Here is a 16,644-nt window from a genome sequence, read left to right on the forward strand (position 1 = left end):
TCCCCCATCATTTCAATAGACCTGAAAATGCCAATTATGAGGGTCCTTACCCCGACAAAAAATTTTACGGGTATGAAAACATGTCGGATAAAGACCAGTCAAAGTTCGATGCATGGTACAGCACGGCCTCTGGTAAATTCTTCCGTTTCAGGAAGGAACTGTACGTGTACGGGATGCATGACGTCATCTTATTATGCGAAGCGTGCATGAAATACCGAGAAGCGTTCATAGACTGCACCGAACTCGATCCATTCAACTTTACCACTCTTGCGAGCTGTTGTATGGGGGTCTTCAAAACACATTATCTCGACAGAGACACTCTGGCTCTGACGCATAATAACATGTACGTCCGCACAGCAAGACTTACTCTAACGCGTCGATCGAATGGCTCGAGTATGTGAAAAAGCCCCGAAACATAGACCTTCATCATGCTCTAAATCACGGCAAAGTGCAGATCGGTCGTTACTTTTTAGACGGCTACTACGAGCAGGACGGGGTGAGGTACGGGTTAGAGTACAATGGGTGTTTATTCCATGGTCATGAATGCCGCTTCGAACCCCATAAAACGCACCCCTCAGGCATACCTTTTGGAGTTCTCAGGAGACTGTTTGATGACAAGGTTGAAATTCTGCAAAACGCATATGGATTGAAAATAGTGACCCTTTGGGAGTGTGAATGGACCAAAATAAAGTGTACCGACCCCTCAGTGATGGACTTTGAGTACTTATTCGGCTCCAGGGGGACTGAAACCTAGAGACGCGCTTTTTGGCAGAAGGACTCACGCTTATAAACTCTATCACAAAACAACTGATGGGGAGAAAATAAGCTACGTCGATTTTACAAGCTTATACCCCTACTTCCCCTACTAAAATAAAAAATGGAAATATAAACTTTTGAACTGCGGGTTTCGTCTGGCCAGAGGAGAACTGGCCCCCCGACTGAGCCTGGTTTCTCCCAAGGTTTTTTCTCCATTCTGTCACAGAGGGAGTTTTGGTTCCTTGCCGCTGTCGCCTCTGGCTTGCTCAGTTGGGGACACTTAATTTTCTAGCGATTATCGCTGATTTGATTGCATAGATACTATTTAAACTAAACTGAGCTAGACAGTGCCATCTCTGAATTCAATAATGAAATGCCTTTAACTGAAAATTGAGTGTTTAATCTTATCATTATACATTACTGACACTCTATCCTCCAATTTGATACTGTTAAGTGCTTTGACACAATCTGTATTGTTAAAAGTCCTATATAAATAAAGGTGACTTGACTTGACTGCCAAGCAAGGAAAAGCTATCCGTCAAACGTGATCATGGATGCCGACAAAGCGACTTACATCTGGGAATATTATGAAAAAGAGGGAATTCGTCTCGACCCTGAAAAAAATCAGCCACAACCCCGCTCAGAGGTCTATAAACAAGCTATTGCTTAATAATTTATGGGGGAGGTTCTCTATGAGGGAGGATTTAGCACAGACATAACTTGTGAAAGATCCTGAAGATTTCACCAGTATCGTTTCACATTCGTCTCGGACGACGTAGCACTTGTCCAGCATTGGCCCCCCAAAGGGTATGTTCGACAGACTCACGACATCAACGTGTTTATAGGAGCATTTACGACGGCTCATGCACGACTGGAGTTGTACAACCTGATGGACAAACTCAGCGACTGTGTTTTATACTCGGACACAGACAGCGTCATTTTTGTGTCTAGGGACGGCGACTGGATGCTTCCTCTGGGGGATCATTTGGGGGAGCTGACAGACGAAATAGGGGACAGTGACTATATCACAGAGTTCTGTTCCAGTGGACCTAAATCCTACGGCTACCGCACCGCCAAAGGAAAAGCGTGCATGAAGGCTAAGAGTATAACTCTGAACGCTAAAAATTCCCAAGCTATTTAGATTCCCTGATTAGTCTGGTTAACAACTATGTGACGGTTCAAGGTGGTGTATAATAAGCGCAGGCTTTTACCCGATTTCAATACTCTTCATTATGGCTACTAATTCAATGTTGCATAGAGGGGTACGGGGTGTTTCTGAATTTGACTTTAGACTGCAACACTCTTTCTCATTTAAGTGGACCATCCAATAGCAGGAAAACCTATTTTGTAAAACGTCTGATGGAAAATGGTTTAAATATGATTTCTAAAACAAAAATCAAAAACCTTGTTTATATTTACAATTGTTGGCAACCTCTGTATGATGAACTGCTTATATTGTACGACATTAAATTTGTTAAAGGAATACCCATGTCTCTGAATGAGGATCATTTACTCCCCGTCAACAAAGCTAATCTTCTGATTTTGGACGACATGATGAGCGAAGCTAGCGGGAACCCGCAAGTCCAAAAAGTCTTCACGCAGTTTGTATAGGGACGCTAATCAAGTGATGGTGCTTGGGAGGCAAATGTTTCCGACCAATGTGAAATACTTTATGGAGTGTTATCAAGACGCTACCAGCCAGCCTTACGGATACCTCATGATAGACTATAAATCAAAAACACCCGAACAGTACCGGCTGTTCGGAAATTTAATTTTTCGCCAATAAGAAAATCGGTATAACCACCAAGAAACACGTTTTCAACCAGATCAACGTGAAAAAGTCAAACTTTACTCAAACATCCTAACTAGGGTTTTAACTATCGTTAAACAAATGGATCGCGAGAATGGTGTTTTAACCCTATCGTTACCAAATCCTGATGCCGGTCATAAAGATGTTCGCACCAATACCTCGTTCGAAGATGACGAGGGTTTGGAAGACGTCGTAGACGAAGTTCTGAAGAATGTGCCGGCGAGAAGCGTGAAAAACAGTCGATACATATTAGACTCAGCGCTTGGAACGAAACGGGCAAATTCGTGTTTAGGGATAAAGCCGTACCAGGCTCACACATGCTCGATCTGCTAAAAAATGTTACAGCACCGCACCAGGTCCGGGATGACCGAAGACCTCTAGGATGGTCGGAGTTTCTGCAGGCGATTGCCGAATTAAACATACCATTTTTTTACCGTACCGAATAATCATGTTAGACCCTTGGCTATGTGATATAGGAAAAACACACAGTGCTGACCGCACACGTCTGAAGTAAAGTCCTGGACCCGTTTGGTAGAATATAACACGACGGAGGTGTTGGATATTAAAAAGTTTTTGATGGATATTGGAAAGCGATCGCTGTCAGGAGCGTTGTCGAAGCTATCGAAAAAACACCCGGAACCCTCTCGAGTAAAATAAGCAGCGATCCAGTGCTGCCCCGGCAGGTCAGAAGGGTCCATGTTAACGATAGCCAGCGCCGGTAAGGTCTTTAACGGCATTTCAGGCAGGTGATCGCTCGGAAGAACTCAGAGAAAATGAGTGTTACACAAAATTTTGTCCATGATGGTCATGAGTTGCACAGTGTTCATTTTTCTGCTCAGTAGTAATCGACCAGGAACTGTCTGCGGTTAGACACTTCAATGATGCTGTCAAACACAGCGTAAACGATGAGATTAAGAGTCTGATATTCCCGGACTTGATGAGCGATATGTGCTGGCCGCAGTCTTCGTCAGGTGTGAGGTTAAAGGCGTAAAGCGAATACCCTCTCAGAAAATCATCCCTGTTGATAGAGAGAGCCTGATTTTTAAGATGTCTCCCGGTAGCGGTCGCCAACTGATAAAATTCTCGTATGGCCGCCCCTGCGGCAAAGTTTGGAGAGGCTTGGCGGGAAATTGCTGTCCATCTACGTAGATGGCCAGGAACTCCAAATCGTAATGTTTGAACGCGAACGGGTTTTTATTGTAGGACCGGGGATGCAGCAAAGGGATGCTGATACCATATTTAGTTTATAGGCCACATCCTCGCCGGTCATCAGGCAGAATTCATCTTTGCCTCTGATCATTCGTATTTTTATGTCGACGCCGTTTAGCATTAATTTTTCTTGAAAGAATATATCGCTGTGAATAGGCGCCAACAACTCCACAACGCTGCCCCCGGTGGTGTAGAGCGATCTCTTGGTCAGGCCCGCGTTACACCCCACAGGATCAGTTTCATCCATGTGACCCGCCGTGTCTTTGAAAAACAGACCAGTTGAGAAAAGTGATTCCAGCGCATCTTTGCTGTTGTTGATGATACTCTCGATGATACATCGGTAAAGGTAAGTGCTCGAGCTCTGTGATATCAATTGATCGCCGCTTATTATTTAGGTCGATGTAATCTTCGCTGGTTCCTGGGATAAAAATCTCCAAAGGCATAAGCCCCGAACTGTCTTGAGCTTTAGAGTTATCGTTATAGGATCTTGACAGAACGTTTGAGACAACGTCGGTTGCTATATTTTTAGCGGCCGATTTCAGGTGCAGTTTAGCGATGCTGAACCCCTTTTAACAACGGTATGGCCAACCTAAACAGACCTCTGAAAAGACCTCCTAGACCGGCCCCGTACATAACAGCACCGCCCGCATATCCCGGTAGTCTGCCGCCAGCCTGATTTCGACAATAATCGACATAATCAGTGGCATTCATCCCACACGGGTTGTAATAAGCCATTTTTAAAGCACAGATTGTTTTACAGGCCTAAAGTGTAGTTTTACAATGACTTTCCCGTAAGAAAATGGTATTTTGCGGTTTTGGTCGTCCTTTAATTCTACGACGATGTCCGTGATGAGCGACTTGTTGACTGATGTGTAATGGGGTTTGTCGTATCTAATACTGACGGTATCATTGTCGCCCCTCTTTATATGCACGCATCTTAAAAGGGGTACGTATGAATCACCGACCGGTTGGTATTTCGATAATGTCGGTATAAACATACATCGTATAGAAACCCGCGTCGATATCGGTCTGGTGAGGAGCAACCATAATAACGCTCGTTGTAAAATCAGCTTTTTTGTGATAGGCGGAACGTCCTAAAGCCTCGCCGGGTTTCATCCTTAAAATAGCAGCTAGTTTCCCATTGAAGCTTACCGAAATGTTGGGTTTTGCTACCAGTTGGGCTTTGTTTTTTAATTTATCGTAATCTAATACAGCCCCCGGGGGCGATAATCACATTTATTGCACCGATCACTGCACGAACATTCTCACAGTACCCCCCCGGTTATTTGATGATTCCGTGATACGGACATCCCCAATAGCCGTTTAAACACTCCTTCGCCTGGTTTATTAACGTGTTTCTGGGATGTGCACGATGAAAATCCCATCGTCGTCGTTAAAGCTGTACCAGCTTCTAGGATATTCAATCTCAGCGAGACCTACTTTCCACTCTCCTTTCAGGTTTCACAAGTTCACACTTACATATAATAAACTGAGTAAAGGTTATGCGTATGTGGCGTATTTCATCTGAAAGAAAATGCGGCTTCTGCAACATCTGAAAAGAGAATGTGGCTTCTGCAGAAGTGAGCACTGCTGCGGCATCTGAAAAAAAGAATGTGGCTTCTATGGACGGGGGCACTGCTGCAACATCTGAAAGAAAATGCGGCTCCTGCGGAAGCAGGTACTGCTGCGGCAGTGGGAAGTAGAGATACAGGCTCCAGCGGGAGCAGGCACTGCTGCGGCAGTGGGAAATAGAGATGAGTGGGCAGTAGAGATACAGGCGCCAGCGGGAGCAGGCACTGCTGCGGCAGTGGGAAGTAGAGATGAGTGGGAAGCAGGGATAGAGGGTCCTGCGGGAGAGAGCACTTCTGTGGAATCTGAAAAGAGAATGTGGCTTCTGTAGAAGCAGGCACTGCTACGGCATCTGAAAAAGAATGTGGCTTCCGCTGAAGCGGGTACTGCAGCGGCAGTATGAAATGAGCAGGGCACTGCTACGGCATCTGAAAAGAGAAGGAGGCTTCTGTGGGAGCAGTCACTGCTGCGGCAGTGGGTAAATACAGATAGGGCTCCAGCGGGAGCAGACACTGCTGCGGCAACTGAAAAGAGAAGGAGGCTTCTGTGGGAGCAGTCACTGCTGCGGCAGTGGGTAAATACAGATAGGGCTCCAGTGGGAGCAGACACTGCTGCGGCAGTGGAGGAATATAGAAAAGGCTCCTGCGGGAGCAGTCACTGCTACGGCATCTGAAAAGACAAGGAGGCTTCTGAGGAAGAAGAGAAGGAGGCTTCTGTGGAAGCGATTAATGCTACGGCATCTGAAAAGAGAAGGAGGCTTCTGTGGAGGCATCTGAAAAGAAAAGGAGGCTTCTGTGGGAGCAGTCACTGCTATGGCATCTGAAAAGAGAAGGAGGCTTCTGTGGAAGCGGTCAATTCTACGGCATCTGAAAAGAAAAGGAGGCTTCTGTGGGAGCAGTCACTGCTGCGGTAGTGAGTAAATACAGATAGGGCTCCAGTGCGAGCAGTCACTGCTACGGCATCTGAAAAGAGAAGGCGGCTTCTGAGGAATCGAGTACTGCTGCGGCAGTGGAGAAAAATCAGATAAGTCTCCTGCAGGAGTGGGGTGTTGCTGGGATGGTTGAAGTGGAGATGAGCCGCTATGGGTGGATTTGGTGGTGTTAAAGAGGATGGCTATGGCGGGTCTGAGGTTTGAGTGAACAGGGATGGACTGGCGTTGAAGGGGTCTGCTGATGAGGGTTCGGTGAGCTTCTTTGATATGGATGGGTCTTCACCCCTAGCAGAGGCAGCCTCACGATAGCGTCTGCTATGGAAGCTGGAGGTCACTGAAAAGGAAAAGGGGTTATTAGTGGTGGCAGGAAAAGACTGAGATATGTGGGCCTGTGTTGCCAGCGGAGGCGGCCACACGCTTGCATCGGCTGCTGTAGCTCATGGGAAGGGAGTGGGGTTTGTGACATCCTGAAGAGCCTGTGTGGTCTGTACCACTAGCGGAGGCAGCCTCACGCTAGCGTCTGCTATAGGAGCTGGAGACAACTGAAAAGGAAAGGGGTTAGGAGTAACAGGAGGAAAAGACATATGAGGGCCTGTGTTGCAAGCGGAGACAGCTTTGCGCTTGCTTCAGCTGCTGTAGCTGCATGACACGGGGGTTTGTGGCATTCGGAGAGAAAAGCTGTAGAGCCTGTGCAGCCTGCACTGCTAGCAGAGGCGGCCTCGCGTTAGTACCTTCTACGGGATCTGGAAGCTGCTGAAAAGGAAAGGGGTTAGGGGAAGTAGAAGGAAAGTCTGAGATGGGCCTGCGTTGCAAGCGAAGGCAGCCACATGCTTGCTTCTGCTGCTGTAGCTGTCGGTTGCGGAAAAAAGGGGAGTGGTTTGTGACTTTGGTGGGACATGCTGAAATGTCCGGGTAGCCTGCAGCGTTGCCAACTTAGCAATTTTGTTGCTGGATTTAACAATTTCTCAGACTACCCTAGCAACTTGTTTTCAAAGCAACTAGCAACAAATGTAGCCATTTAAAATTTTTTATTTGGAAACCTTTAAAAAGTGATAAAATGGTAAAAGGCATGCTTTTTTTTTTGACCACATAAAAGGAAAACATATTGAAACAGCTAGCCAGCTAAGCAGCACATCGGCTGGTAACGTTAGACACTTTGAGGGAGGTGCCTAGCAGTATGCACTTCATATATGAATTAAGTTGCAGGTTGCACTTGTTCAATAATTGTTTAATTTATGATACGCCTTAATTTTTTGTTTGTACTTATGATTGTTAATCATTACTGTTGGTCCACTGTGAGATTAATTTTTGTTTTCTGGTTAAGATCAATAGTGGAAGAGAAGTTTCACTGTTGATTATCTGACTTATCCATCCATTTATCAAAATGAATTGAGTAAATTAAAAACAGGTAAAATGCTGGTGAAAAATACGGAGAGTTTTGAGTAATTTCAGTGTGTATTCTAGGCACTTGCATCAAGATTACATAATGACATTACCACTTTCCGATCGGAGAAATTGTTGGCGCAGCCGAATGATACGAGGATGCCGGGGAATTTGGAAGTTTCGGCAGTGGAGGTGAGGTTAAGCCTCGGTGTCGAGGAAATCTTGTGGCTGGTCGAGCAGAGCGGCGGCCGCGATGGAGCCTGGGGCTCAGCCGCGATGGAGCCTGGGGCTCGGCGGAGGAGGAGTGATCCTGGGGCCGGCGGATTTGCTGCAGAGGATCCGAAAATCTCGAGTATAGGTCACGTTGTTTGGATAAGGAAAAATTGGGTCTGTGATACAATGGCAAAGGAGCGAACCAAACCAAACCGAACGCTGAAAGACTAGAGCTGATGGAGGTAAGACTGCTTTGATTATTTATAGGGGTTCTCTCTCGAGCTGATTGGATAGTTGGTGTGATTGCTGATGATGAATTGGCTGCGTTATTATCTGCGCGTGCTCCTCCCGAAACTTGTTAATAAAACATCACTTATAGTCTTTGCTAACCTTGTCGTATAACTAGATATGCGATTTTCAGGATAAACTGATAAAGAGAAGTCAGTTAGTCACCAGAAGAGACGGATGGCAGCGCGTAAGTGTTTTAATACTTGTTCTTAGTTCTGTTGTTTAAATTAATTACTTGCTGCTAGAAAAGAATACTTCGTTTCCTACCTATTTCTATTCTGCTTTTTCGTTGTGGTTTATATTTTTGATTGCACTTACTGGTAATTATAATAACTGCCCCTTTAGCTTAAACTCCTTTCCTGCACTTAAGTGCGAAGTGTTAGTTTCGATTTGAGCCATTGGCCCTGCGATAGGCTGGTGGTTGGGCTAATTAAAGGCGGCCACAGCGACTGTAAAAACTATTTAAACTGCTTGGGCACTGTTAGACCCCGGGAGAAGTCGGTTAGTCACCAGAAGAGACGGACGGCAGCGCGTAAGTGTTTTAATACTTGTTCTTAGTTCTGTTGTTTAAATTAATTACTTGCTGCTAGGAAAGAATACTTTGTTTCCTACCTATTTCTATTCTGCTTTTTAGTTGTGGTTTATATTTTTCATTGCACTTACTGGTAATTATAATAACTGCCCCTTTAGCTTAAACTCCTTTCCTGCACTTAAGTGCGAAGTGTTAGTTTCGCGATAGGCTGGTGGTTGGGCTAATTAAAGGCGGCCACAGTTTTTTTTCACTCTAGACTGTGTGTTTGAGGTCTGTGTGCTGACGCGGAAGCGTCTGCGGAAGCGTTCAGCCGTCGTGTTCAGCCTCCTTGTGTGAAGACCGAGGAGTGTAAAGACCTGCGACTTTTTCCTGCGCAACTTTAACCGAGCAACGACACCGAGCTACACACTTAAGTATCTTTTTTCCCTCCTCACACACTCTGCTTTCCTATCCTCTTTCCTTCTACCGCTATCATGTGTCTCCAAAACATTCCGGTTCTCTCTCGACCACGCTCTAACATCACACGCAGACGGCAACGTAATCCTGCTAACCTACGCCCTATCTCTACATCTTCCACTACACCTCTGGCTTTCTCTGTGGGTCTCTGGAATTGTCAGTCAGCCGTCAACAAAGCTGACTTCATTTCTGCCTTTTCTTTCAAATCCACGCTCAGCATCTTGGGCTTGACTGAGACCTGGATTCGTCCAGAAGACTCAGTAACTCCAGCTGCTCTCTCTACTAATTTCTCTTTCTCTCACACTTCGCATCAAGTTGGCCGGGGTGGGGGCACTGGCCTGCTCATTTCAAACAATTGGAAATACTCAAGCCGCTCTATCCTATGCAATTACAACTCATTTGAATCTCATGCCATTACTGTATCAGCTCCGATAAAACTCCAGATTGTGGTAATCTACCACAGTAATCTACCATCAATCAGGAAACCAACTTGATTAAATTTACACACGCAATTGTACTGCAGATAACATTCTGGTACAACCGCTACATATCTCGGACCATTTCTTCATTACATTTACACTACATCTTGCTACCCGTGTGCCACCAACCCCCTTACCGGTTACTTTTAGACGAAACCTACGCTCCCTTTCTCCTTCCCATCTTTCCTCTGTAGTATCCTCCTCTATTCCCTCACCTACCCATTTCTCATCTCTGGATGTAAACGCAGCTACTGAAACTTTATGCTCTACCTTAACTTTTTGTCTAGATGACATTTGTCCTCTCTCCTCTAGGTCAGCACGGGCTGCCCCTTCTAACCCCTGGTTATCTGATGTTCTTTGTGAACATCGGACTAAACTTAGAGCGGCAGAGAGAAAATGGCGCAAATCAAACAATACGTTGGACCTGAGTAGGTATCAGTCTCTGCTCTCATCTTTCTCTGCTGATGTCCACACTGACAAATACTCACATTTCCACAACAAGATCAACAGCACTCCAGACATGCGAAATCTCTTCAGAACATTTAATTCTCTCCTCTGTCCCCCTCCACCACCTCCCACCACTTCTATTACAGCTGATGACTTTGCAACTTTTTTTACAGACAAAACTAGATCGATCAGTGATCAGTTCTCACCTCCACGCACACAGGACCCCCAACCAACCACATCCACTGCTAAAACTCCCATCTTCTCCTTCTGTCCCCTGACGGAGTCTGAAGTATCCAAACTTCTCCTCTCCAACCATCCTACAACATGTCCTCTTGACCCAATCCCCTCGCACCTTCTGCAAGCAATCTCTCCCACACTCTTACCGGCACTCACCCACATCATCAACACATCCCTCCTCACAGGCATCTTCCCCACTGTGTCCAAACAGGCTCGGGTAACCCCACTGCTCAAAAAACCTACATTAAACACTTCTCTTATAGAAAACTATAGACCTGTCTCTCTCCTTCCATTCATAGCGAAAACACTTGAACGTGTTGTCTTCAACCAGGTCTCATTGTTACTTTCACAGAACAACAAACTGGATGCTAAACAGTCAGGTTTCAGGAGTGGCCATTCAACTGAGACTGCGCTTCTCTCGGTCACTGAAGCCCTGCAGTGCAAAAGCCCATTCCAAATCATCAGTCCTCATTCTGCTGGATCTATCTGCCGCGTTTGACACTGTCAATCATCAGATACTCCTCTCCACCCTCTCATCACTGGGCATCGCTGGAATTCCACTTCGCTGGTTTGAATCCTATCTCACTGGTAGGTCTTTCAGGGTGGCCTGGGGAAGGGAGGTATCCAAAGCACATACACTGGTCACTGGGGTTCCTCAGGGATCGGTTCTTGGACCCTCCTCTTCTCCACATACACTACATCACTGGGTCCCATCATACAGGCACATGGATTCTCCTACCACTGCTATGCTGATGACACACAGCTCTATCTCTTTTCAACCAGATGATCCAACGGTAGCTGCAAGGATCTCAGGTTGCCTGGCGGACATCTCGGCATGGATGAAAGAACATCACCTCCAGCTCAACCTGGCAAAGACTGAGCTTCTTGTCTTTCCTGCCGCTCCAACTCTACAGCATGACATCACGATCCAGTTAGGTTCATCAACAATTACCCCATCAACTTCGGTCAGAAATCTTGGTGTAATCTTTGATGACCAGCTGACCTTCAAAGACCACATTGCAAAGACTGCTCGATCTTGCAGGTTTGCACTACACAACATCAGAAAGATCAGGCCCTTTCTGACGGAGCATGCTGCACAACTTCTTGTCCAGGCCCTTGTCATTTCTAGGCTGGACTACTGCAATGCTCTTCTGGCTGGACTTCCATCAAACACAGTCAAACCTCTACAAATGATTCAGAATGCGGCACGACTGGTCTTCAAGGAACCCAAAAGAGCCCATGTTACACCTCTCTTTATCTCATTGCATTGGCTACCAATCGCAGCTCGTATCAAGTTCAAGACACTGATGCTTGCTTATAGAACAACCACAGGCTCAGCACCCGCCTACCTGCACTCACTATTAAGAATCTACATCCCCTCCAGAAGTCTGAGATCTGCTAGTGAGCGACGCCTTGTGGTACCATCACAAAGAGGCTCAAAATCACTCTCCAGAACATTCTCGTTCACCATTCCTGGCTGGTGGAATGATCTTCCCACCCATATTCGGAGTGCTGGATCCCTGTCAATCTTCAAGCAACAGCTGAAAACTCATCTCTTTTGACACTACTTGACTTCACCCTACACTTAAAAAAAAAAAAAAAAAAAATCTTTTTCTCCTTATTTATTCCTTCCCTTGCTAGCTTGTACTTATTTAAACAATGCCTGAGACTTGGTGTTACAAGCACTCTGTTTGTCGGATTGCCTCTTCAAGATGAATCGCTTTATGTATTCCCCAATTGTGTAAGTCGCTTTGGATAAAAGCGTCTGCAAAATGACTAAATGTAAATGTAAAGAGGCATTGCACGGCAACGTGACGTAGAAACCGTGGTCATCCATGGTAAGCTTTTACTCGAATTATCTCTTTTGGTAAAGGCGTGTGCGTTTTAAGGATTTTGCAAGTCCATCACAGCTTTTTTGTCTATATAGCTATTATATTTCGAAAGCCATCCTAACCATTTCACTAAAACTAGCATAGATCGCCCCTGTTTTTTTTTTCCCCTAAAATCTTTTCCACCTTAACCCTCTGGGGTCTGAGGTCATTTTGGGGACCTTGAGATGTTTTGACATGCCCTGATATTTGTGCTTATTTCAGCTACTTAAAACATACTATTGACCAACATGTAATTTTTTTGTATTCAGCACAAACTGTGCTACAATAATATGTGACCAAGATGGATGTACATGTTTGCATTTTTTAGAAAAAAAATATTATGCGTGGTTAGTAAGTTTTGGAATTTTTTTTTAGGTGAAATAAGGGCCTTAAAACCCACACTAAATAGTTCTGAATAAGACTTTTGAGTAATCAGTCTTGTAGGCTAGAATATTTACTTCAAAATTATGTGAAAATCATTCTGCTTACTCATTCACAGAAAACAATATATTGATTTAATTTTTTCAAGACATGTTTTGTCATCGAGGGTCTATATGCGAGGGAGTGGCAATGGCCATGAATATTAAGTGAGTCTCACCTGAGAGACAAAGGGACCTCCCCTAATGGCCTCTAATGGCCCATCAGTGTGACTGTGACTTTGAGGCAGGTAAGAGAGAATGTGAGGAGATTGAAAAAAAGTTTTTTTTTAATTATTTGTATTTTATTAACAACACAGTATAATCAAAACATGCATAATGAAGGTCAAAGACACATTATTGTGCATGCTGATCTAACCGCAGTAGCTGTGCTACTTTGTGTTCTGGCGTTACCGGGGAAACTGTTCGAAAGCGCCTCCTGCTGGCAGAGAATGAATCTGCATGTTCAATAGGGCTGGTGTTGTGAGTAGTCGGAGGCTGTAGTTTCAGAACTGGATTTCTAGGACCCTATAGTTTTTTTGTTTATTTGTTTGTTTTTAATTATTTTATTTATTTTTTGCATGTATGTATTGTGTCAGGTCTTCCAGCCAATTCTATCAAACCTTTACAATTAATCCAGAACGTGGCAGCAAGATTAATTTTTAATGAGCCAAAAGGAATGTAAGAGAGAATGAAGAATGTCACACCTCTCTCTATTCTAATTCTATTTTTTTTTTAAAAAACAAAAAAACTAACACTAGCTTTTCTAATCTTTTTGTATTCTGTTTTCTTTTTATTTATTATACAATTAACAAAAGCAAAAAAGGCCTCTAACACTAGCTTGCTCTATTCTCTTTCTATTCTATGCTTTCTTTTTGTTTATTATATAATTTTTAAAAAATCTCTTGCTACATGTACTGCGTTAGGCTAAATGAAACAGTCCCACTTTATATTAGGTGGCCTTAACTACTATGTACTTACATTTAAATTAATCATTTGATACAATGCACTTATTGTGTACATACATGTTTTTACATTGTACTTATATTTATAAAAATACCTATATGTACTTACATCTGTAATTAATTTCTGTAATTACATTTATAATTACACTGTCAACCCATCCCTTACACCTTAACCCACCCTTAAACCTACCCATACCACCAAACCTGTCCCTAACCTTACCCATATCCCACCTCAATAGCAGCAAAAGTGTTTTGCAATACAATATGAACACAATAAGTACATTGTACTTATTTTTTTGATGTAAGTACATAGTAGTTAAGGCCACCTAATATAAAGTGTAACCAATGAAACTTGTTATAGCACTTGCATATCATTTCTATTTTGTTGATTTTGATTGCTTCCATTGTCCTCATTTATAAGTCGCTTTGGATTAAAGCGTCTGCTAAATGACTAAATATTAGTGGCTCATACTATTTTATAGCACTTGGTATTCAGTTCTGTATATTATTATTTTTAAGGAATTATGTAGTTATTTAATTGTATACTCTTAATTATTGTCCTAACCAACTCCTAACTCTAAACATACCCGTTGGTAACCCTCTTGAAATATTTAACCTAATTTATTTCAATATTCAATATATTCTGGTTTAAAATTCAGTTTGGTGGATCGATAAGGAGATAATTCATTATAAAAATCTAAACACTAAAATGTGTTTGTATGTTATTTAATTAATATGTGACCCTGGACCACAAAACCAGTCTTAAGTGTCAATTTTTCAAAATTGAGATTTATACATCATCTGAAAGAATAAATAAGCTTTCCATTGATGTATGGTTTGTTAGGATCGGACAACATTTGGCCGAGGTACAACTATTTGAAAATCTGGAATCTGAGGGTGCAAAAATCTAAATATTGAGAAAATCGCCTTGTCCAAATGAAGTTCTTAGCAATGCATATTACTAATCAAAAATTTACTTTTGATATATTTACAGTAGGAAATTTACAAAATATCTTCATGGAACATGATCTTTACTTAATGTCCTAATGATTTTTGGCTTAAAAAAAAATCAATCATTTTGACCCATACAATGTATTGTTGGCTATTGCTACAAATATACCCCATCGACTTAAGACTGGTTTTGTGGTCCAGGGTCACATATAATAATTTATTGATAATTGTTTAAATAGGCTACGTGCACAAGCGTAGTGACGAACTTCCGCTATTGTCCAGAAGTCGGCAAATCGGTTTCCGGTTTACTTCACCGCTATAAACAAACAAGATGAGCGCTGCTGCAGTTGTAAGAAAAAAGAAATATAATGTGCGTGACACATCGAAGTTTCTAAGAGCTGTCGGTGGATCTAAGGAGCACTGCTGTGTGCCACTTTGCTCTGCTTCAAGTCGGTATAACAGTAATTTGAGCTTCCACTGCTTCCCGAAGGACACCAACCTTCGTGCGCAGTGGCTGCACAAAATAAGGAGGGCACGATTTTCGGTGACCACCCATACTAAGGTATGCAGCCGACATTTCCACGATAGTGAAATTCACACTACTGCTAAGGGTAGACGGGTTTTAGCAGTAGGCTCAGTTCCATCGTTATTCGAGTGGAATAAATACACTACGGTGTCACGGGCCGGTGTTTGGGAGCGCCGATCTCGACCACCAAGTCCAGAACCTGCCCCGCCGGGGCCTGATGAAGACATCGAGCAACCCGTCATGGTCCCGATGGTCGTGGACCACGACTATGTAGCCAGTCGTACTGTATGTGTGGACCGGGAGCGGTATGAAGGTGCGTTGATGGAAATCGAGGCGCTGAGAGAGCAGCTCCAAACATGTCATCTTCATCACTCCTTTGGACTTAAAAGGTTTGCTTCTTCGCCTGAAGACATCAGATTTTACACCAGGTATGATAGTTAATATCAACATCTTCTCATAACTGTTTACTGAATGACTGACTGACCAAGTAATTATTTTTTTCTCTGTATTCTTAATCATATTCTTGAGCACTTATGGCAAATCAACTAATTTTAATTGCAATACTGTATTTTAGATTCCCCTCATACAAGCATCTGATGGCGTTCTGGAACCTGATCGAGGCAGCAACAGCAAAAATGGTTAGGGTCACCAGGGCAAAGAAAACCAATGCTACTACCACAACAATTGAAAGCCCTTTAACCAGACCAACTGTAAGTTTTCTTTTCTCTCTCACACACACACATACCGAAGCATGAAAAGGATGGTTTTAAACTGACTCCCATTAATAAGGGTGTAATGACACCCTCGTTTCATGATTTAATACATAGATTTATTTTACACGAATATGCTTGCACTCTGTCACATTTGGCATTATGAGGACCCTCTAAATATTCCCCCATTGCATTATTATACATTATATTATTTAACAAATGAATGAAAATTACTACAATATATATATATATATATATTTGTAGTTTTAATGTACTGACACTAAAACTAAAAAAAAAATCCAGTTTACAATCACAGTAAGTTTCATTTTGAGTGAACTATGAACTATACACAAAACAGATATTCACTATCCACAATACATATTGTTGTTGCATTTTTGTATTGCGATATATTGGTACACTCCTACTCAAACTCATCTTCCCCCCAGAAACTGCTGCCGATCGGTGAGCTCTTCCTCTTCCTCGCATACCTGTCCACTGGCTGTACCCAGAGAGTTGAGTCATAGATTCAACATCCACAGAGCAACAGTCAGCCGAATCATTGTGACCTGGGCCAACTTCCTCTACAGCTTACTGGGCTCGGTCTGTATATGGATGTATCCTGCAGCTGTGAAGGCCAATCTTCCACCCGACTTTGATGGCAGTTACAGCGACACACAAGTAGTGCTTGATTGTACAGAGCTACGGTGTCAAACACCTTCATCCCTTCTCCTTCAGAGTGAAGTTTTTTCCAACTATAAGTCCCACTGCACCTTTAAGGCTATGGTGGGCATGGCCCCTCATGGAGCCCTGACTATTGTGTCAGCGCTCTTTGAGGGTTCCATGAGTGACAGGGAGGTGTTTCGTCAGTCAGGGATTACATCACTCTTAACACCTG

At 43.4% G+C, this 16,644-nt stretch overlaps 1 protein-coding gene across 1 annotated transcript; it reads left to right on the forward strand.

Annotated features, from left to right (window-relative positions):
- Positions 1-10,646: 10,646 nt before the first annotated feature.
- Positions 10,647-11,883, forward strand: LOC131537825 (uncharacterized). The gene is made up of 2 exons (XM_058771491.1): positions 10,647-10,898; positions 11,094-11,883. Exons 1-2 carry the CDS (start codon positions 10,676-10,678, stop codon positions 11,870-11,872), a joined length of 1,002 nt encoding a protein of 333 aa, XP_058627474.1. The 5' UTR covers positions 10,647-10,675; the 3' UTR covers positions 11,873-11,883.
- Positions 11,884-16,644: the final 4,761 nt, after the last annotated feature.

This window comes from Onychostoma macrolepis, chromosome 03 (assembly GCF_012432095.1).
Source record: "Onychostoma macrolepis isolate SWU-2019 chromosome 03, ASM1243209v1, whole genome shotgun sequence".
In the NCBI taxonomy this organism is placed as follows: Eukaryota; Metazoa; Chordata; class Actinopteri; order Cypriniformes; family Cyprinidae; genus Onychostoma; species Onychostoma macrolepis.

What these genes read in the sequence shown, in the direction of transcription:
- LOC131537825 (XM_058771491.1), top strand. Translation starts at nt 10,676, where the DNA reads ATGCTAAACAGTCAGGTTTCAGGAGTGGCCATTCAACTGAGACTGCGC. An exon ending in GTTTGAATCCTATCTCACTG is followed by an intron (nt 10,899 to 11,093) that starts GTAGGTCTTTCA and finishes CTTTTCAACCAG; the next exon opens with ATGATCCAACGGTAGCTGCA.